At 38.5% G+C, this 22,551-nt stretch overlaps 1 protein-coding gene across 2 annotated transcripts in view; it reads right to left on the reverse strand.

The window, feature by feature from the left end:
• EIF2AK2 (eukaryotic translation initiation factor 2 alpha kinase 2) overlaps window positions 1-22,551 on the reverse strand; it is a 1,554,704-nt gene that overhangs the window by 188,315 nt on the left and 1,343,838 nt on the right. For both annotated transcript variants that reach the window (XM_044057939.1, XM_044057874.1), the window contains one exon: window positions 19,917-20,054. In XM_044057939.1, coding sequence (XP_043913874.1) covers window positions 19,917-20,054 — 138 coding nt within the window. The remainder of the gene's footprint in view (window positions 1-19,916; window positions 20,055-22,551) is intronic.

Raw genomic sequence — 22,551 nt, forward strand, 5'->3', positions numbered from 1 at the left:
TTCTCTTGTTTTTGATTTGTAGTGATTTTGGAGTTGAATTCTAGAATTGACAACTGACTGAACTTTTCAAAACCCTCCCTAGCTCAGTCACTCCTTTTACCCTGTCTTCTGTATGCAGTGCTTATCCTTACTAATCTTCTAACATCACTTCTCTCCAAACTAGAACAAACATATAACAAAATAGTCAAATCTGCCTCCAATCTCCCTTACAAATCCCATCACTGCCTCCCCCTTAGGACACTCTAATGGGCCGAATTTTCAAAACAACTACTTCTTCCTCAACTACATATCACACACACTATCCTGAATAATCCCTCTTCCTGTCCCTCCATCGCTAATCTAGTGTCTTACTATATCCCCCACCGTCACCTCCGTACAAGCAACAAATACCTCCTGGACTTATACAAACCCAATAAAGATATTGGAAAGTCCTTTTTATAAATACTCAGTAGCCCATGCTTGGAACTCACTTTCTCTCAATATAAGAAGCATCCCTCAAAAGTACCTGTTCAATCAAGAACTTAAACATTATCTACTAAAGACCTGGTCTTGCCCATGTCAACCCCCCCACTTGACGTCTATTTGTTTTTCCTTCTTAATTCACGACTTACTTTCATCATTGACCTATCTCCTTCCTTTTCTTTCCTCAATCAATTAACACTACTCTTCTCTTCCTTTGTCTATATTTAAATTTTTTTTTCTTTTTTTTAATACCTTTGTCTGTGCAATTACTGATATTCTCAGAATGTACTTCATTTATGGTATTCCTTTGTAACAATATTCTGTCTGTTTCAATGTATACAGAGCTGTATTTTTGTTGCAAACTTATTCTATCCACCTGTTTATCTTTTTGTAAAAATTGTTACTTTTTTGGAGCTATTCTCCTTTGTAAAGTTATTATTTTTTTGGAGTTTTTCTCCTCGGGTCTCCACTGAAAATGGTTCCCTGTCTCAGTTGGACTAACCTGGTTAACAAATGTCAATAAACAAATAAAATGCTTCATTGCTCCCTTTGTAGCTCCTACTAGGGCTTTGGCTAAGAAAATCCTGTCACCTGTAAAAAGCAGAAATTACAACAACACTAGGCCTTGAGTAACCCTTTCTGCTAGAACCCTCTTTGACTAGTGTTTCAACTGACAGGATAAATAGGCCAGGTGACAATGTGCATCCCTGTCATGTCTATCTTTATATGTAATTTTCTTTTTTTTGTGATATGCCTACTTATGAAGAAGCCAGCAAATGGTTTGAAATATAAGACTTTTGGCCACCTCTTCAACCTTGCCTCCATCCCTATTTTCTCATATATGGCATTTGAAAGATCCCACCCCAGGGAATCAAATGCCTTCTTAATATCAAAGAATACCAGTCCTGCTGTTCTGACTCCTGCCCTCTAATATCTCTTGATAAGCTCATATACATCTGATCAACTGTTTACTAACATCTCTGCTTTGAGAAATCCTATAAAGCCTAGGTGGATGTGTTAAAGGAATATTTTGTCTGACCTGGTTGTCAAGATTTTAACTTTGATCATAGTGTGTGTATGTGTTGATGAATTACAACTGCTGCCCCTGGGTCTGAGGATTTGTTGTTATTGGCCAAGAAAACAACCCTGGCTTCTCTCATGCTATCTGGCATCACTATCTCTACTGCACATAGATTTACTTCACTGGTTAAATTTCCCTTCAAAACGTTGTCTGCAGCTTGGCAGAAATAAACAGGCAATGCAACCAGGCCCATTGCTTTTTCTTTCTTCATCTTCAGGATACCCTCATCTCCATTATTTTCAGTTGTTAGCCTGTTCATGTCTCCTTCCTTTCAGTCTGCTAACTTCTCTTGTTTACATCCAAATACATTCCTATGCCATCTCTGCCCCATGCTTTATAAATACCTGCAAAGAACCCCACTATTTTACCATCTATCCTTATGATTTTCTTTCCAGTGCCTCACTTCTTTATATAGATTAGTAATCTACATCTTTTCTTTCCCCACTTTTAATTTCCATTCTAATGTTTTATCCACATTTTCATCCACCCTCAAAATAATTTCTTCTCCCTCAGCATTTCTCTTTCTATTGTCATTGTTTACAGCTTTTCCGCACTGAAATGAACCTCTGCCTCCTTTAAAGTCAAAAATCCTCATCTTACCCTTCCCATCTAGTTCTGTTAAAATCTCTAGCCGTTCTTTGTCTAAAATACTGACCGTTTCTTGACATGCCTTCTTGTACCTCCATACTTTGTTAACACTCTTATGGCCAAATGGATCCCATCCCACCAGTTTCCACCCATAACTTTATCTCTTTTACTCATAAATACTTTATCCCTTCAATTCTCCAATAATATCCATATTTATTTTATTTAGACATTTATTTGTTTATTTACTTTTTTTATTTAAAACATGTTTACCAAGACAGAGTACTGATCCCACTGGACTTATTTCAGTCTCAGACCAGTAGGCAAACAATACAGTAACTAAATAACACAGATGACTATGACAAGTGGTACAAGTCTCAACAGTCAAGAGTTACAAGAGAAAATGCTGAGAAATGGTTAATAGTGAAGGATAAACTTACGCAGTATCATACACATTTTGATATTACAGATTAGAATTAAACAGTTTGGTTAAACTATACATAATTAGAGTGGTAATTACAAAGGTAACTATTCACATTTTACTGCTGTCTGCAGTGCCTATGCTACAGCCCACATTTCTGAGCTCCTATGTTTCGTTTTTTTCCTTTCCTCTTCATCCCATCTCATTTCTGGCTCCCTCTGCTTAGTATTTTACATCCTTCTCCCACCTTAAAGGAACTGCAGTGCTATCCATGAATGTTTTCACCCAGATATCCAGTATGATCACCCCCTTTCTGCATCCCTTACTGTAATCAGTTTAGCCCATTAACTTGATAATTTTCATTCGTGGACAACATGTACAGCTTTCTGTTGGTATTCTTGTCCCTCCAAATGCCGAATTGCCTTTTCCTATTTCCTCAAAAAGTATCTTCTACCTACCTATATATGCTACCTCCTTCCTATATATCTAGTTTTCTAGTGCCACATTAGTCTCCCCCATTACCTCACTGTCTGGTTTACCTCCCACTGTGTCGTTTTTTAATAAGTTTTGAAAGACTCCTTCATATCCCTTGCTTGATCTACACAGATTTCCTATTTTCCAATTACTGCCCTGCCCTTTTTTACCCCCCAGTCACCACCATCCATCAACACTTCTTTCAATCCTTCCATCTTGAATGTGCATACCACTCCCACTCCCCTCACATACTCTGTAATTATCTTGGGCTATTCTTTCTTTTCTAGTTAATTTCCCCCTTAGTTCTTTAGTTACATTTAGTAACCCATCTGAAATGTCATGACCCAGTAGGGCAAGTCCCAAAATATGGTGACTGAATGGTTAAAAGAACAGACTTAAATACACTAAGTCTAAGAATCCATTTTTTTTGGAAAATTCCCTTTTCTCCTAGGTATAGTGATCTTGGAGCTGGTATATATAATTAGGGGGTGGGATGGGGGGGCTTGCAAAAAGAAGTTTAAAGAAAAAGAGCGATTTTTGAGATTTGCTCTTCTCCTGTGTTTTGGTCTTTTTTTTCACAGCTTCAGCATTCGACATTTTAGTTGTCAACATTTCAATAGGGAGCTGTTTCATTTCCTGTATTACACTCACCTTCTCTGGAGCAGTGCCTTTTTACCTTGCTTCTATTGATGGGGTTAGGTAACTTCTATTGTTACAATTCAGGACGCTGAAGCTCCCTCCTTTCCTCTTCCCTTCCTCCACCCAGGCTACACAGCTTACTTCTCCCCATCCTGTCTTTGGGTGCTGTCTGAATTTATATCCGCCATTCTTGTTTTTTTTTTTTTCTGCTAGGTCTGCCTGCTTTCATTGGTTTTACTTAGTGGTGTGTTCTACCCACCACCCAATTTCACACTCTGTTTCTTCCTTCCCAGTCACCCCCCCCCCCCCTTCTCTCAGTACTACTACCTTTGGTTTCGGATGCCTCTTTTGAGCTCTCTCCCTTCTTGCTCTCCAAGCTACAGCACCTGCAAGTGCCCTAAATAGACACTTGGGGAGACTGATGACACATAGTTTAGCCTCTTCCCCTCATAACTTACCATATAATGTTTTTTTTTCCATTCAATTGTATGAATGTTCTGATGAACACTATTAGGTATTTCTACTGTTTCCAGCCTCTTTATGTGTCTCTGCTACAGGTTCATACCTTACTTCCATTATTACCTTTCAGAATAACAAATCTTTACTCTTGCCCATCCCCACCTTGGTTGGTTAGCCTTCTATTGATCCTTCTGTTAATCACTCAATTTGCCTTAGAAATTGTCAAATGGCATATGGTTCTATGGTAACCATTGTCTTTTCTCCTCTCTTCTAATCTCCATTCCTTTCACTGCTCAGCACATTACCTAGCTAAGGGCCCCTAGGGTCAGACGGCTTAAGTTTGCATTATGTTTGACTTTAGGAGTTGTACTGTCACTCAATTTACAAAAGGTTCGATTCATATAAGAGCACACTGTCTATGTGTGTTTTTGCTGCCCTCTTGTTTTGGCATCCCACTCCTAGTATACAGTTGACATGACTTTTTTCAGAAGCTGGTTTCTGGAGCTTGTGCCTGGAGGACTCCTGTGCCTGTTGGTGTATTCAATTGAAACATTTTTTCATTCCTTTCTGGCTGCACTCAGTCCTAGCTGTCAGTCAGTGTATTTAATTTCCTTTATACAGATCTTTTAGTTTATTTAACTGGGCAGAGTTTTTGCTGAATAGAACAGCCTCTCCATACCTCATTTATTTGTTGCAAGCTTGTTTCAGTCATTATTCTTTGCGATATTCCACTACCAAATGCAGCTTTCTATGCTGCAATTATTTATGATTGCATAGTTCTAGTTTATAAGGTGGATGATCATCTCCTGGCTCTCCTGAATAACTGGCTACTCATTTGCTCTGCATGGTTTCTACTGCTCACTACATGCCTTCCCCTTCTTGCTGTTGGCTCTTCTCTACTAGTCACTTGTGTTGTTATTGTGATGTAAATGTTAGTCCACTCCACTATCTGTAGTGAACTTGGACAATCACATTCTTATGAAGAAACTAGGCAATTGGTCCAGAGGACCATATGCAGCCTAGCCAATGAGTTTTCCATCCCGCTACTTTTTCTCTTTATCTATAAGGCAGAGAGGGCAAAATCAGCTGAGTAATTTACATCCCTATCTACTCATTAAGGTTATGTTGGAACAGATATATAAAACTTGACTGATTCTGTATAGTACATGGAGATCATATCCAAAATTTTCTATTCAATGTTTTCTAGGTGAGTGACATATCCAGATACCTAGATACAAAAAGGGGCCCTACATCTGAGTATAAACCCGATGAGGGAGGTTTAAAGATTGAGAACGACTACTTTTTACCTAAAGAAGATGCCTTTACTGATAAGCTGGGCTAGGCAGAAAGCCTTTTTAATGACAGTCAAATCATGGTGGTCAAAGCAGTGTTCCTATATTCACTTATATTTGTTTACAGGCTTAGAGCTTTGATCATAATGGACCATTTTCAGGCTAATTCCAAGAATATAAAGAGCAAAAAAAAAACTACAAGAAAAATCTAGCATAGCTAGAGTTTTCACTGTGTGATACTTTAAACCTCCAGTAATGGAGGCCCATGGGATATAAGCAAATGACCCCTTAAGGACACCAGGTGTTTCAGATATATGGCTGGCTATTGAATGTCCATGACTTTTTCCTTTTTAAGTCTTAATGGACAGATTCAGGCCAACAAAGCAAAATCCAAATCATTGGTTTGTCTGTGTAACCTTTTTACTTTTAAGAATATAAAGAACAGAAACAATGTACAGAAAATGTACAGGTTAACAAATACATTAAAATAATGGTCATAATGATGTTGTACAGAAATAATGCACATTTATATATTTACTTTGTTAACCAAGTTGGTAGGCTAGTCCACAGACCAGCTTTAGACATGATCAGCAGATCCAAACTTTCATTAAGAATATCTGTTGCATAATGTATGCTATAGTGATATATCAGTGCAAATTTCACCACAGAGACATCTAAACAAAACTCAGATGTACCTAAGGATCTCGAATCCCTTATCTTCTCAAAATAACACTTGTTAAAAGTACTCTCCAAAATAAAAACTACATCCTGTTTGACTACAAAACATAAAGACAAAGTTAGAGAGAATGGAAGGCAGGCAGAAATGGCTGATAAATGAGCTTTAACAGAAGAATATGTCAGCCTGAATTGAGCAGTTCACACAAGTAGTAAAGAAAGTCAGGTATACCGATTTGAAAAGAGTCCTCACCTTTCTTCTGATGCCATACAGAAAATGTCTTCCATCTGAAAATATAAACATTTCTATTAGCAGCTTCTCTAGCCTCCTGTATGACCCACAGAACATTCCCGGGATAAAAGGTGGCCTAAAAGGACCTGAAATCTGATCATTCAAAGGTGTGCGTTCAGAGTGTGTAGGGTTAAATGAAGCCCTTTTGCTGCATGAGCAAGTCCATCCTCTGAGATAACTTGTGATGATTGCGCCCTGGGTCAGAAGGAACAGAAGTGGGTAATGGTTTTGTCTGAGCTAAAAGGGAGTCACCAGCAGTAAAGTATTTTTTAGGGGATAGTCCCTTAATGAATTATGTAATAGAGCCAATATATTTTTGTTTTTAACTCATAATGATTTTGAATTTAATGGGGAAATATATCATCAAGTAAAAGGGACGGCAATGGGGGCATCATTTGCCCCTATGTACGCCAACCTACTGAAAATAAATATTTATATCAAATGGAATTCTATAAAAAGCATGTAGTAAAATATTTAAGATTTACTGATGAACTTATTTTTTTATGTGAATGTGGAGAAATTTAATAAGCGATTTTTTAGAAAAACTGCAAGATAATGAATTTGGTATTAAATATGATGGGGTGCAATGTGAAAGAAAAGTATTTTTTTGGATATAGAGTTAGATGGTATGGTGGGTGAAGGTGTACAGACAAAAGTACATAGGACATTTCCTGATAAAAAATTTTTTTGGATGGCAGGAGTTGTCTCCCATCCCACTTAATAAATTCACTGCCTTATAGTGAAGTTTTGAGGGTTTCAAAGCTCTATAATAGAAATGAGACCCGAGCAAGCTTTAAATAGGTTATTGAATAAGGTACAGGTACTCTGTTAAAGGGTTTTTACAGCCAGGGTGCTAGAGAACTAACATGTATTTTTAATAAAAAATAATTATTTATTCACTGGTTGGTTCTGTGTGGTATTCATTCAACTGTGAGCTGCTTTTGGTGTGGTTCATAAAGGTCATTGAATAATATCAATGGATATGAGAGCAATAATAGGAATAGAAAAAATATTTTTTTAATGTAGAGAAATAGGGAGTAAAATATTAATCAAATGAAAGTTAATAAGGTTTACTTTGTGACAACATATAATATTATGGCAGAGGAAATATTTAATGTTATTAAATATTATTGGAATTACTTGTTGAAAGATAAGAAGTTAAAAGACGTATTACCAAGTAAACCTCTTCTTTATTTGAGGTGAGGTCGAATTATAAAAGACACGGTTGCCCCCAGTGATTTTGAGGTCCCAAAAACAAAACTGTATGTTGAATCAAAATTTATGGGGACTTTGCCATGTGGAAGATTCTCCATTTGTCAGTATGTAGTCCCTTGTTTTGATAAGATAAATCATGTGGTATACACTCCCAGACAATGTATGAACTGTAATACTATGGATGTAATTTATGCAATGAGATGCTCCTGCAACCTCTTTTATATTGTTGAAACTAAGAGGTCTTTTAAGGTGAGAATGCAGGAGCACCTCAGGGATATTAAAAATAGGAAAACTGAAAGTCCCATAGCACATCACTATATGTTATGTCATGGAGTTGATAATATATGTCTAAGAGGCACAATTTTAGAAACTGTTAAGGGATGGGATGAGATAGAAATGAAGAAAAGATTGTTATATAAGGAGACAGTATGCATTTTAAAGTTTGGAACCTTACTACCTGATGGGTTAAACACTGAATGTAATTGGAAGGTTTTTCTGTGAATAGTTGTTTTTTTAATTAAATGATTGAAGTGTTAATTGATGTTTTATACAGGAGTATTATATAGTGTGATGTTTTATCTTTTGATGGCTTGTGGAGCCAAGGCACTAAGACAGATTAAATTTTCCGGAACTATGCGTCTTTCTTTGGTGGTATTTTTTGCATTTGTTTTTGTGGTGTTTAAATCACCAGTATAATGTCTGGTTTGTCCTTGATTTTTTAGAAGAAACTTGAAAATTATGAGTAGGGGATGGTAGGCATAGAATAATGCTACTTCCAAGAAAAAGCCATGTTATTCAGTTACTATGTCTCTGGGTTGGAGATTTGGAACAGAACAGCCTAAGCTGCCTGTTCTAACTGAAGGCAAAAAGATCCATCAGAAGAGTACCTTACTTATGGACAATCTATAAGAAGACCTCTCTGCCTCACATCTATTTGTGAACATCTACCTGAGATATGCTCAAGTAGTCTGCCACAGAGTTCCTCTCTAAGGGAATGTAAACTACTAGCAAGGGTAGGGTGCACTAAATGGCTATATCCCAAGTGGTTATTAGAAGTCTGCATGGGTGGCAGGATCTTGCCTCACCTTGTTTGCTTATGTACCACATGACTTGGGTATTGTCTGTCAGAACTCGGACAGGACTCGGACAACAAAGGTGATGTAAGGATTCTAAGACTAGAATAATAGCCTTCTCTTTCCTGATATTTACGTGGTTCTTCCTATCCTATCTGGACCAAACACCCTTACCTCTTATGAAGAGGTTCCCCAAGCCAGGTCTGAAGCATCTGTGTAAATACAGGTCTTGGTGAGGGGAAGGAGCAGAAAGGGCTGTCCTGGACTGAAACATATCTGGTTATTACACACAAAAAAACCCTCTTAATAAAAAGTATGAGAGGAATTGGGACGTTCAGAGAATGGCAATGCTGTGCCCAGACAGGTTCAAGTTACCACTGACTCTTCCTCACATGGAGATTGGCTGAAGAAAGTACTAGAATTCTGGAAGCCATATACTCTAGGGCTTTCAAAACGTCTCTTGCTGAGGTCACATCTATAGGAAAAAGAGACTGAAAATATTCTTTTAAAAACATTATTTTGTCCTAATGAAGACAGGTAATCATTGGCAAAGAGTTGAGTCTGCAACTCAGGAATACCATATCCTGTGAGGGAACCAGAATCGACTTCTTGACGATTAATGAGAATCCCAGATGGAGAAACTTTTCACTCATAGAAGTCTGAAGCAGCGGTTCTCTAGGTAAGGGAAGCTCTGAATTCTCTGAAGTTTGCAGAAAGTAATCAGAGAAACTTAACACTTTGTGACTAATCTTGGGGCAGTAGAAAGACCAATGGGTAAAGCATAAAATTAAAACTGATATTGTAAGGCACAAAACCTTGAACACTTCCTGTGATCTGGGTGAACTGAGATATGAAGCTGAGCATCTTTTATGCCCAAGGTCACCATGAATACTTGAAGAAGAATCATAGATAGACAAGACTGGTGGGTTAGCATTTTAAATTTTGGAACCCTTATGAATAAACTGAGAAGTGAAAAGCCCAGAATGGGTCACCATTTTCTCACTTTCCTGGGAACAAGGAAAAATCCTGAATAAAATCCTGCTCATTGATGATGAGGGACTAATTCTATGGTTCCCTAAAGAAACAACATTTTTAAAACAGCAGAGATTAAGGGGGTGTTGGTTTGATGGAACTGGAGGAATGCCTAATATGTGTGAAAGAGAAAGCCATGACATCTTGTAAAACATTCTAAATGACTGAGAGAACCCAACTGTTTGTGGTGATCGATTCCCACACTGGAAGAGACAGGGAAAGTTTCTTAGACAGATGGGCACGGGATAAACCAAGGTGGGGAGGAAAGATGGGAGGCAGAGGTGGATAGTCACAAGGAGGAAGGCTTATTAGGAAAGTGGATTTAGACTCCTTAAAATCCTGATTGGGTTTGTCTTGTGGCTTCTTTTTTGAATATATTTTACCCTTCTGGGGGCCTTTGTTCTTTATGAAAAAAGGGCCAGCCTTAGAAGGGTAATACCTCTGCAACTTAGCAACAAGGGAAAGGAAGATTTTCTTAAAACCTTGTTTAATTTTGCCTCTTTCTTGAAGACTTTTAAAATGTCATCTACAACAGGACCAAAAAGATGTTCTAGGGGCATCTAGGTTCATAGGTTGATAGGTAGGTACTAGGCTAGGCTTATATAGGCCCCAGGGCTGATAGCCTAGTACCTACCTATGAACATCCTCAGGAAGCGACTGAAGCCTAAGCCATGAAAATCACCAGCTGCATCATAGCTGCATTTAATAGAATGCCTAGCTTCCTGAGTGGCAGAGTTTAAAACAGAAAGAACTTATTATCAGAATCTAAAAAAATCAGACAAAGGATTACCAAGGTCTCTCAGTAAAGGCAAGAGATACCTGGTCATATGTATGTCATAGGTCAAAACTTGGACGGCAAGACTAGCAGAGGTATAAACCTTGTTTCCATACATATTAAGAGTCCTACTATCCTTATCATTAGGCAGGGCATTGGTGGATGGCAAGGGTTAATAGGCTTATCAGATTCCAAGGAAATAAAAGTAGGGTCAGATGAGGCATTCTTATACAGAAATTTGTGCCAGTCTGGGACTTCATAAAATCTGTCAGGTTTCCTGGAGGCAGGAGGCTGGGTTTCAGGGATCAAATGTATCTTGCAAAGACTCAAGGACAGGAAGGATGGCTGATAGTTTTGGAACTCCTATATATAAAACATCATGATATCTTTGTAGTGCATGCAGCATGACGATTATGCTACAATATCCAGAAAACGACAATTCAGTTAACCGCTAGAGTTCTGTGAGACACAATCATAACAATTAAGCATCCCTCTAAGAGATGTTAAGATCGGGTCTCACATAAATAACAGTGCTGGCCAGCAAACCACAACAGCAGAGCTCCCAAACAGCTTTCCTTCTGCCTGCTATGCCTGCAATCCAACTCTAACTTTTAAAAAAAATATGACTTGTGCTGCCGTCCACTTCACATCACTTCCTAAGTGTTTTACCGGCTGTGAATGCCAGTAAAACACTTCATGATTTTTCACCCGCCCCATATTTCCTCTAAATAGTACTAAATGGAGAAATACATCTCCATGAAGTAGAAAGGCAACAGAGGAATTTGCAAAATCTGTAGGAAGAGAAAGCAGCAATTAAAGCTGAGCTACAGGAATAGATTCACGGCAAATAAGAACTAACAGATGTAATAACAAGTGAGAGAAGTTGGATGATCTTGAAAATTGCTCAACAAGGAGTAACATCAGAATAACTGAATTACAAGATAGAGTGAGCAACAGTGAACTACAATTTGTAATGCAACCATTACATGACAGATGTGTGATACCAGGAAATCAAAATACACAAATAGGATACACACGCAGCAGTAGAGAGCAGACCCAAGTATGTTTAGCATGTTTCCATTTCTCTCCTGTAAAAAAATGAAACAATAAGGCAAGCAAAAGTTGTCCTATTTGTAGGGATGCTCATAAAGCTGGTCAAGGATTACTCAGAAAGACTATACAAGGAAAGGAAAGCTGTGCTGGAGGTATTAAATGAACGAAGAACAAATGCAACAACTACATGGTTGAAATACCCTGCAATTCTGTTAGTACAGCAGGAAAAGGAACAAATGATCCATGCTACACAAAATGGAGGATGTTCAAAAGTTTAAACAAATGTATCAGAGATACAGAAACAATCCACGCAGTAAAAATCTGAATCATTTGCAAGACAAGGATTGAGATAGTTACCTTAGACATAGTAGAGATGACACAGAGACAATGGGAGGATGTGTTGAGTCAGATGCCCTGCAGGGGAGAAGACAAGACTAGCACATCAGAGAGACCACATGCCAGTAAAAAAGTTGAGCAGAAAATAAATCACGAAAGCAACTACAAACAGATTAGTAGTGTAAGAGAAACGTGTGAAAGGGTTATATCAAAGGGACAAAACATGAAAAGCCTCTCCCAAGGCAGATTTAGGCAAAAAAACAGAAATTAATTTCTGGGGAATGAGGGACTAAACAAGCTGGATAGAAGCATTTAGCATGCATATCAGAGTCAAAGAGGTAGAAGGCAAAACTACAAAAGGACTGAAGGTGACAAAAGAAATAAATAACTGGAAGAAATGGACAGTGAAAGGCAGTGGCCTGTCCTGTCCTATTACAAGAAACAAGATTGAAAATTGGAGATGGACAGAAGATACTAAATTTATGACTACCAAAAGGGATAAATGGACAATAATGCAGGGGAGGAAAGAGAAAGGTAGCACTGTATTTTGTAAAGGGCTACAGATAACAGAAAAAGTTATAAATAGTGGTATAGGTAGATGGATCATCTGGCAGAAAAGGGTGGAAGATACACACTGGACAACAGGAAACATATTCACCAAAACAGGGATGAAGAAAGATTCTACAAGAATGTTTTTGGGTAACCATTTGGAATATTGGACCCCACTAGAGGAAGTTCCGAAATACAGAGACTGAATAGCCAAAAAACAGACTTACATATATTAACTGCCAGATGTGACTTCTCAGAATATTCCATTTTCTCAGAGGTACAGTGATCTTGGAGTTGGCATATATAAGTTTAGGTTGTGTGGGAAACTGAAGGGAGCGGTGCTGGGGAGCTTGCCCCCACCCAGAAAAAGAAATTTAAAGAAGAGCAGCAATTTCCAAGGTTTGCTTTTCTTCTGTGTTTTCATTCTTTGGGTTTTTTTTGGGGGGCTTTTCAGCACTCAGCATTTTGAGTGCCAACATTTTAACAGGGAGCCTGTTATTGATAACTGGTCGCAGACAAGAACAGATGGAATAGAAATAATGGTGGTAGTGTTGGGAGGGCTACAATATCACCACAGAACTGTAAAACAGAGGCTGTGTGGAAGAAGGAAATATTAACAAAAAATGAGACAATAACTATCTCAAGGAATTAAAAAGGAATGGTGGTTGTATATAAAGAGGCAACTGTATCTAAATGAGAAGGAATACACCTTCACAAAAACATTCTGGTATAGGCAAGTATATTAGACAAGTTCATAGGGAAGGAAAACTTAATTGAAATAATGGAAGAGATCCAAATACAGGAGAGAGATGAGCATCAGATCACGGATCAGTGAGACTTAAGAAGTATTTGTGCAGGAACAGAAAACAATACGAAGAGGGTGATGGTGGGCTAGCTATCAATGGAAGGAGACAGAGGGCACAGACACACTGCAAGGACTAATGAAGTACTAAATGCAGGACTATATAAAAGATAGGGACAAACCGGAAGAACACGGATGGGATTAAGGTGACTGACAGAAGAAAACTGATTACAGAAGGAAAGAAGGAAAAAGTTAATGAGGAGCTGAAGACAGATTTAGAGGTGGTACACAAAAGGAAGCTAGAAAAGACAATAGGAATGGAATCAGAGTAGTATACTAATACTAGTATAATAATACTAGTATACTAATACTAGTATACTAATACTAGTATACTAATACTAGTATAATAATACTAGTATACTAATACTAGTATAATAATACTAGTATACTAATACTAGTACAATAATACTAGTATACTAATACTAGTACAATAATACTAGTATACTAATACTAGTATAATAATACTGGTATACTAATACTAGTATACAGTGGAGGAGGCACAAGAGAAAGAGCTAGCCATGACAAGCAGCAGGCCGCGACAGAGATACAAAGGATAAGAGGAGGGGATGCACAACATTTAGAAGAGACTGTGCAAATCAGGCAATGATTTTAGGAATGTTACAGGGAGATTTAGAACCGACAAAGAAGTGACAGAAGTTTCAGTGGAACCGGGGAAAGAATGTAGAGGTGATGAGGGATGAAATAAGGAAAGCAATATACAAGATGAAGAAGAAGAAAGCTGGAGGGACACCTGGATTCCTGCCCAAGAGTTCTACAGATGGGGAGGCCAAAGAGGAGGAATACAAGAGAATACAGGAGTCCTGCAAAATGTCATAGTATGAAGAGGGCCCGGATAATCTTGATACCTATGGGGGGGGGGGTAAATGGAAAATTATAGGTCTACCTCTAATGTAGGCATCAAGATTATGGCAACAGTATTGGCAGGAAGATTGAACGAAGCACTGCCAAAAATAATACAAGCGGGGCAAAATGGTTTTGTAAAGAAAAGAAAGGCAGAAAATAACTGTTGGGACCTGCTGTAATTTATGCACAGGGAAGAAAAGAAGCAGGATGGGAAAAGTATGACTGTGCTCTTTGACCTACAGACGGACTTTGATATGGTGAGGTGGGAATTCGTATGGATGATGCTGCAGCAAAGGAATGTAGGGGAAAAGTCCATATACTGGACACAGGTCATACACCAAGACGCAGAAAATGAAATACTCATAAATGGAGGAGGCAAGGATAGAGTGGGGGACCAGACAGGAGTGCTCCACAGATCTGTTCACACTTATGATCAATAAACTGGCAGTGGAAGTCTGACACAATTTAGCAATGCCTGAAGAAAAGCAGGGGATACAATTCCCGTCTGTGTTATATGCAGATGACAGCATTGTGATGTCAGAGGAGAAGTCTGCATCAATGGGAACTATAAGACAGATGTGAGATATTTAAAGTGGTGAAACTCAAGTGCAACAACAAAAAGACAGTGGCAGTAAAATTAGGAAAAAAGGAAAGGGAAGGAGGAATATGTGAAATTAAAGTGGGAGATTTCCCCAATTTCTTATGGATCTATGTTGGGAACATAGTGAAAGAGACAATAGGAAAGAATCTAGAATAAATTAGGAAAAATGTAAGCAATACTCTTGTGTGGGGGAGACTACTTATACACTGCTTAGGATAATTAAAGTATACTACTAATAATCCTCCACCTCCTCTGCAACATATAAATAGACCCCATCGCCCAGGGCTAAAAACCTAAAGCAAATGCAAAAAGACAAAGGACTGGGTCAACAAAGGCAAAGGGAAAACAGTGAACTAGGCAAAAATAGGAATGAACAGGAAAAGGGGGGAAAAGGGGCTCCCACATATCCTGACATAGGCACTGTTAGACAACATCACTCACTAGATAGAAAGAGGAGAGAAGGAAGTTAAGCAAAATGAAGTAAAGCAGAGGGAATGTGGAGAAGTTTAGTAAACAACATGAACAAAGCAGCACTAAAAGAACTAGGATGCATCAAACAGGGTGAAGGGAACCACAAAAACTATGGGGAACAGAAAGGATGAGTTAAAGAATGGAAAATGAAGAAATGTGGTGAAGTGGAGTAGCTCGACAGAAAGATTTGGTATGCAGATAAAAGGATAGTGGGAAAATATTTAAAACAATGGAAGAGTTAATACAGAATATCAGAGGCCCAATGCTGGAATTACTTGATACTCATGGAGAGCTGGAAAAAGAATAGCGAGAGAGATCAAAAGGAGAAAGGGCCAGACAGGAAGCAAGGGCAAAATGTGAGGAGACAGCACAGCTCTATGAAGCATTAAGGGAAAAAAGAGACAAAGCTGAAGAAGAAAAAATGAGAAAGGACTGTGGAAGCGGCGAAGGATGGAAGGGAGTTGCAGGATATTGACAGAAAAGAATTCAGGCAGTGAGGTACATGGAATGGGCAATCTATGTCTGAGAATACTGCATAGATGGTATCTAACCCCTGTGAGATTATTAAAGGAAAGCAGAAAGGAAAACAGCAGATGCTGGAGGTATGAGGAGGAAGAGGGGTATCAGGAAGAGACAGGAATTATACACAAGTTCTTGGAATGTGTGTGTGGGCACAAAATGTCTGGAAGCAGCCACAGAAAACTTGGGGAGTCATATTTCAAAAGGAAGCAGAGCACACTTGGAAATATAGTATATGGGGCATAAAAAAGGATAGCATCTGGAAAGAGAGATATCAACATTATCAGATTGCTAGGTAACAAAGTTTAAGCCATCATCACTCAAAACTAAGGAGATAAAAACAGTACAGGACCACAAATTACATAACAGGTTCCTGCACACAGGGAGAAGTCAGAAGCTGGCTAAAATGAGGAAGAGGGGATGAAATGGAAAGAGCTGTTAGAGCACTACAAGAGTGAAAATCATGCCAGATGAAACAGGGTGTACGCAAAGGGAAACCAAGGGGAAAGGAATAGGGATAGGGTAGAAAATGAAACAGCCAACTGCTGATGAGAAATGGTACAGCATGCATGAGGATTGCATGTGAACATAACATACTGTATGGTGGTAATAAAGTTTTAAAAAAAAGTAAATATGAGCAGCTGATTCAAAAGGAGAAAGAGTAACCTTCTTCAATACATAATTTTCTAGCGTGTTTAATGTGGGTAACCCTCTTTCAGATACAGACTGACAGGATAAGATGTTAATAATGAAAGATCTAGAGGCAGATAAGCTGAAATGGCTGAAAATATACATTGATAGCAGTCAGATTTAAATAGCTCAGAAAGATGATGAAGGACTTGGTGTGCTCCCTGCTAAATTGGGGTCCTACCCTCTATTCTGACACAAGAGAGAAAATTGTTTCTATTAGGATATATAAGACTTATTATTGTTAGGTTTTCTAGCCTAAAAACCTACAGCATGTCTTTAGAAAACTAATGTCTAAAAAGACTTATAATCCTATCATCCATACTGTAAAAGCTTCAGGGTCTATATGTTAGGATGCTCTAGTGACCCCTAGTCTTGACTGAAAATATCACCAAGACAGGACGTAATTGATAATGTCCCTATGGGAAGCAGGACAAGGGTTGTTAGAGGTGGTAGCTATTGCGGGTCTAAATTGCAAGCTGGAAAGCCCTAATAACCGAATACAAAATCGCCGACATATATTCCGTGAACCGCTAATACACTGAATGCCCTAAACCGCGAAATTCAAAACTTCGAACCGTCATACTTGTCCCACCCCACCGCCCGCTACATACTACCTACCCAAACAAACACATACACCAACCAAAACCCTACTTCTAACCCTAAACTAAACCCTACTTCTAACCCTACATCTTGCATATACCACCATCTATGCACTTACCTTAACCCGCACCCTAACCCTAAGGTCCGTAACTATCGCACATTTACCTTAATAAGCTATACCCAAACAAAATAAATACTCCACACACATACACGTAACAAAACACTACATCTAACCCTACACTAAATCTCGCATACATTACCATCTATGCACCTACCTTAACCCGCACCCTAACCCTAAGGTCCATAACTATCGCACACTTACCTTATGGAGCTATACCACGGAAGGGCCAACCATGATGATTCAATGTTTCGGATTTCGAGTTTCAGGACGATGTTTACGTGGTTCGATGGAGACGTGTCGGCATTTATGTATTCAGGTAAGTGCGTCTTCGAGGATGTAATAGGGAACCAGCTATTGCTGTAGGAATCCTGGAATCTTGGCTGTTTAGACCCCTTGTCATTTTCTTCTGAACTGATTACCTGATTTTTGTTGTTCTGTAGATTTAGTCTGTTTTTTGAAGAAAGGAACTGGTTTGAAGGGTAAGTTTTGTCATATCTATGAACTACAGAAAGAAAAAAAATGTTTTATAACTTGCATAATGTCTTCTATCTAATTGAAGTTCTCAGCAGAAGGGTTACAAAATGGGAAATTTCTATCAAAAGAGGCATTTAATAACTGTGCCTTAACATCTTCAGGAAAGGGGCTGAAACCTTAGCCAAGCATGTCTATAAGTGACAGAACCAGCAGCAGCAACAGAAGTTGTATCTGTAGCATCACACTCACATTTAACAGAGTATTTAGTTACTTGTGAGAAAGAGTGGAGCATCTCTAGTAAACTAAATGTCATGATTGCGAATCTCGGCCATTTTCTGACTCATGCCATCAAACATGGCTAAAAGAAAACATAGTCATGTGAGTCTGACAATTAAAAGCCCGAAAAGACAGAGTAGCAGAGGTATAAACTTCTTTTTTTTTTTTTTTTTACTATATCTGTATAACGCTCTGCCCTTCTTGCCATGAGGAAAAAAGTTTGGTACAGGAACCAGCTTAGTTTCCTGCTCTCAACTTAGATGACTGCAGGGTCAGCAGTATGTTTTTAAATATATATTTGTGTGAGTTCTGAGTCCTGTATAATATAGCAGGTCTTTCTGGAGCAGAAGGTTGTGAAAAAGAAGAAAGAGAAGCTGAAGCAAAAGCATCTTCTAAAGCTCCAAGCACAGGAGGAATGTCAACAGTTTTCAGAATATCCATGTGAAGGAGATCAAAATATCTTTCTTCAGTGGTGGAACTCTCTCTCCTTTCCTAACGGAAGGGTTCGTGGTTTCGCCAAACTAAATTTCATTATTGTGGGACTCATAGAAAAGAGCATCTTCCACATCTGACCCATAGCCCAAGGGACAGGGAATTTGAGAGACATAATTGAAGCATCTGAAATATCCTCTACTTCAGAAGAGTCCCCCCCTTTTTTTAAAGAAGAAGAAGCAGCAGAAGACGGTCCTGGCTGTAAGGCCTGTGCAGCTTTTAGCAAACCTTGAGTCATGGAGAACCTGTTATCTGAAGAAGTCAGAGCAGTAAACTTTTCTGAGGAAACGGTGCTAGAAGTAGAAAGGGAAGATGAATGTTGTGTTTCCTGCTGTCTTTTTCATGGCATGTAGGTCCAAGGCTTCTGCAATAAGGGATGAATTTACAGTCCAGTACCTTCAGTCTCTACCCTCACACGTATTTGGTGTACACCATCTTCTCCCTCAAAAAAAATTACTCTTGGTTCTAAGGGAGCCGATATCAGAAGGCTGAGAGAGGAAGAGACTGAAGGATGGTCACTGGCCACAGCCAAGCGTTTTTCTCCATTCACAGTGGTGTCCAAAGGGCAATGCTAGAGAACTTGGATGAAGGCAACAGATGGTCTCGGGGTTACAAAAGTGCCCGACTAGGTTTCACCATTTCTAACCCTGAATAAAGAGTGTCAGCCCTATCTGAGTCTTCTGCTGCTTTTGGCACCCTTTAACTACACTTCTTTTTGCCTGAGGGGTAAGATGCCAAAGCAGAAGAAGAGGATGCCATGGTGCCATACACCATGAGATGCACCCTTTTGTTTGCAAATAATAGTCAAGGGTCCTTAACTGACTTCTTAATTTCTTAACAGCAAAATCCTGACTTTAGAAGATTTTACATTGTTGAGCCCTTAAACAATAGAGACACCTAAAGTGGCAGTTCAGTATAGAATCTGCCAACCACAGTCACACTTCTCCTTTTGTTTTAAAACAGACATAGGAGAAATGTACCATAAAAATTAAAAGGAAGAAGAAAAAAAGAAAGTATCCCTAGCAGGCTACTTTATCTACCTGATTTTATGTTTCTCAGCTTTGGAGGCTACGACCAACAAAATAGTAAAACTGTTTGCGACTCTGAAGGACAGAATGTTCTGAAGGTGGCACAGAAGACCCCTCCTATACCAGCACAGTGGCAGATACTAGGACGCATGTATACCTTGTGGAGGAGGGATCCTGAGCTTTGTCAGGCTGGCTGGAAGGACAGGGGCATCAAAGGGAATTTCCCAGATATAAGGAATACTGTAACAGTGATCTAATGAGCATCGCTATGAATCCAGGACATATTTTTATATTTGAACAGTAATTTTTCAAGCACGTATTAGGTAAAAAAGTATGGTGTAAGCAACTAGACTTATTTAACCACATTATAAATATACACTGCCATGTTTCAGTTCAGCCAGATATATGGATGCTACCCCTCATAAAGGTGTCTTAATGGAAGAAAATGTATTAGTACTAAAGAGCTTGGAAAGACTTTGATTCTACTATTAGTCATTCAACTTACCTGTTCAGGGCTCATGTACATTTCAGTTCCCTTGTTAGTAGTTCTTTCTGATTTAGCATCAACATTGTCAGTTACAAGACCAAAATCTCCAATTTTTACACTTGGCTCATTATCATCCGCCATAAATATATTTTTTGGCTAAAAAAAAAGAAGAAACAAAGCAAATATTAGATATGCTAGATCTTTTCTGGACTGTAGTTTTCAAAATTATCAGTGGCAAAGGCCATTAAGTAGACAGGAGAAGGCAAACATGCTGTATCCTACCAATGTATCCTGGATTATATAAACAGAAGTTATGCACTTACCATAATGCTGGATCCTTTCATCAAAGTCTGAACAATATTGACTAAAGGGTACCAAGCTGCTTGTCTGATCTGATTCAGCACTGCAACTGCTCCAAGCCTTGAACTCCTTTAAGATCTTTCCCTACTTTTATCCTCCTTGGTACTGGCCTTCCAAAGATTGAGTTTGCTGACTAAAAATAGAGGCCTTGACTCATCGGGGAATGTAGTTGAGATGGGCAGAAGAGCTTTCAGATAGTCTGCTGGGTCCTCAGAAAATAATTTGGAGAGAGGATAGAGTAAGGAATGTTGTACCAAACAGACTAGGATGAATTGATCCAGCGTTATGCTAAGTACATAACTTCCATATTTTATTCATTCTGTCCGATCCAACTGAAGGGTCAGAATTTCAAACTATCTGTACATCTTGAGTGGCATCATGTCAGGGTACTATTTAGGACTTTTGTTCTGAAGGAAACCCTGGATCTGGACAAGATGTCCAGATTATAGTGTTTGGTAAAAAGTGTGCAACACAGCAAAAAATGCTGAAGCACAAATTTCATTCACAGTGGAATTTCTGAAAAAGGCCTTAAAAGTAGCAATTGACCTTGTACAATGAGGTTTTGGTTTGGGTGGCAAAGATTTGTTCTATGAAGTAAAGGCAAAGGAAATGGAATATGACAAACGTCAGGTTGCTTACAGATACGTTATGTCCCAATTAATTTGCAGCAAAGGAGCTGAACAATTGTTTTGTCTTTTTTCAATGTCTTTGTTCTTTGAAGACAGAATCTTAGTTACTTTTAAATGTCTAGGTGGCACTTTTTGTCCCAAGGTGTTTGCAGCGAAGGAGATGAACACTTTTGACTTTTAAAATGTTTTTTTTTTTTTTTCTTATGAACACAGAATCTTAGTTACTTATAAATGTCTAGGGTGTGAAAAATATACTCTCTGTGACTGGAATGGCTTAGGAGGAAAACAGACAAATGAATAGGCTATTTCAAATTATTCTCTGAGGCAATCCTGGGAAAAAAAGAGGGATTGGTATGGAAGGACACTCTTGTCTACATGGAAAATTAAGTACAGAGGGTTGGAAGATTAGGCTTGTAGGTCTGAAACCCTTCTAGCAAATGTAAAAGCCATGAAAACAGTTTTTCAGGACAAGAATTTTATCTGTGCTGAAGATGCTTTCTGAAATGAGATTTTGTTAAGGCTTCTAAGACAAAACTGAAGTCCCAAGGTGGAGCCATGTCTTTAACAGAAGGTTCAAAAAGGCATAACACAAGTTGTGAGAAGCAATGGAATGAGAGTCAATGCCATTATAGAAGTTGAGCAGAGAAGAAAGCTGAATCATAGCTATAAATGGAACCTTTATCAGATAAGTCTGAAAAAAATTGGAGGATTTTACGAATGGATGCAGAGAATGGGTCAATACCCTGCTTGGTGCCCATAAGGAGAAACACTTCAATTAACTCCTGTATACTCTGTGAGTTGATTCTTTTTGACATACAGAAAGAATGCAATACACATACTCACACAGCAAAGGGTCCTTGGCCATCAAGGTAAATGGAGAAACCAAGTGGTTACTCTGAGATTAAGTAAGTTCAGGTAAGGATGGGTATGACAGCAGATATAGACAGGGAACTAGAAGCCATCGGCGTTTCACCAAGTGAGACTTGAGCAAGGAAACCAAATTTGCTAAGTCCAGCATGGGGGAAAGATGAATAACGTAGCTTTCTCAATTATCAACTACTAGTTTTAGAAGGAACTCCGCACTGACTAAACTCTTACCAACTGATAACAACACATGCCCTCTCATATCTGAACATCTGATTATAGATGATCTAAAAAGAGTTGGGATCAAAACCTCATTGGGTCCATACTGCATTCCATTCATTATTGCTAGTATCTGGAACATAATTAACCCTGTTTTGAATACAACAGTCAGCACATTACTACTGGGTTTTGAAGTACTTGTGCTGTGTAAACACTCTATCATTTTGCCAGTTTGCAAAAAGGGTAATTAAACATTTCATGGCTAATTATATACAATTAGTTTGACATTGATTCCATTTAAATGTTATGCAGAGATGTATGCTAAATCTTCTTACTGAGCCCAAAACCACCACAACATAAATTAGACTTAAATTAGGACCTATATGTGCACAAAAAAGTCAAGGCTAGCTAACCTGGTTGAATTTTACAACCATGTCAGTTTGGCATTATACTTTCTGTAAGGATAGCATTTTTAGATTAAACAAAGCTTTCAATACTGTCTCTCTCTCTCTCTTACCATTCTAAATATTTGGCTTTAAGGCAATATCATTTCAATCAATACTTGGTAAATTGGATATCTG

The sequence above is a fragment of the Protopterus annectens genome, chromosome 1.part0 (assembly GCF_019279795.1).
Source record: "Protopterus annectens isolate FY-2018-M chromosome 1.part0, PAN1.0, whole genome shotgun sequence".
NCBI lineage: Eukaryota > Metazoa > Chordata > Ceratodontiformes > Protopteridae > Protopterus > Protopterus annectens.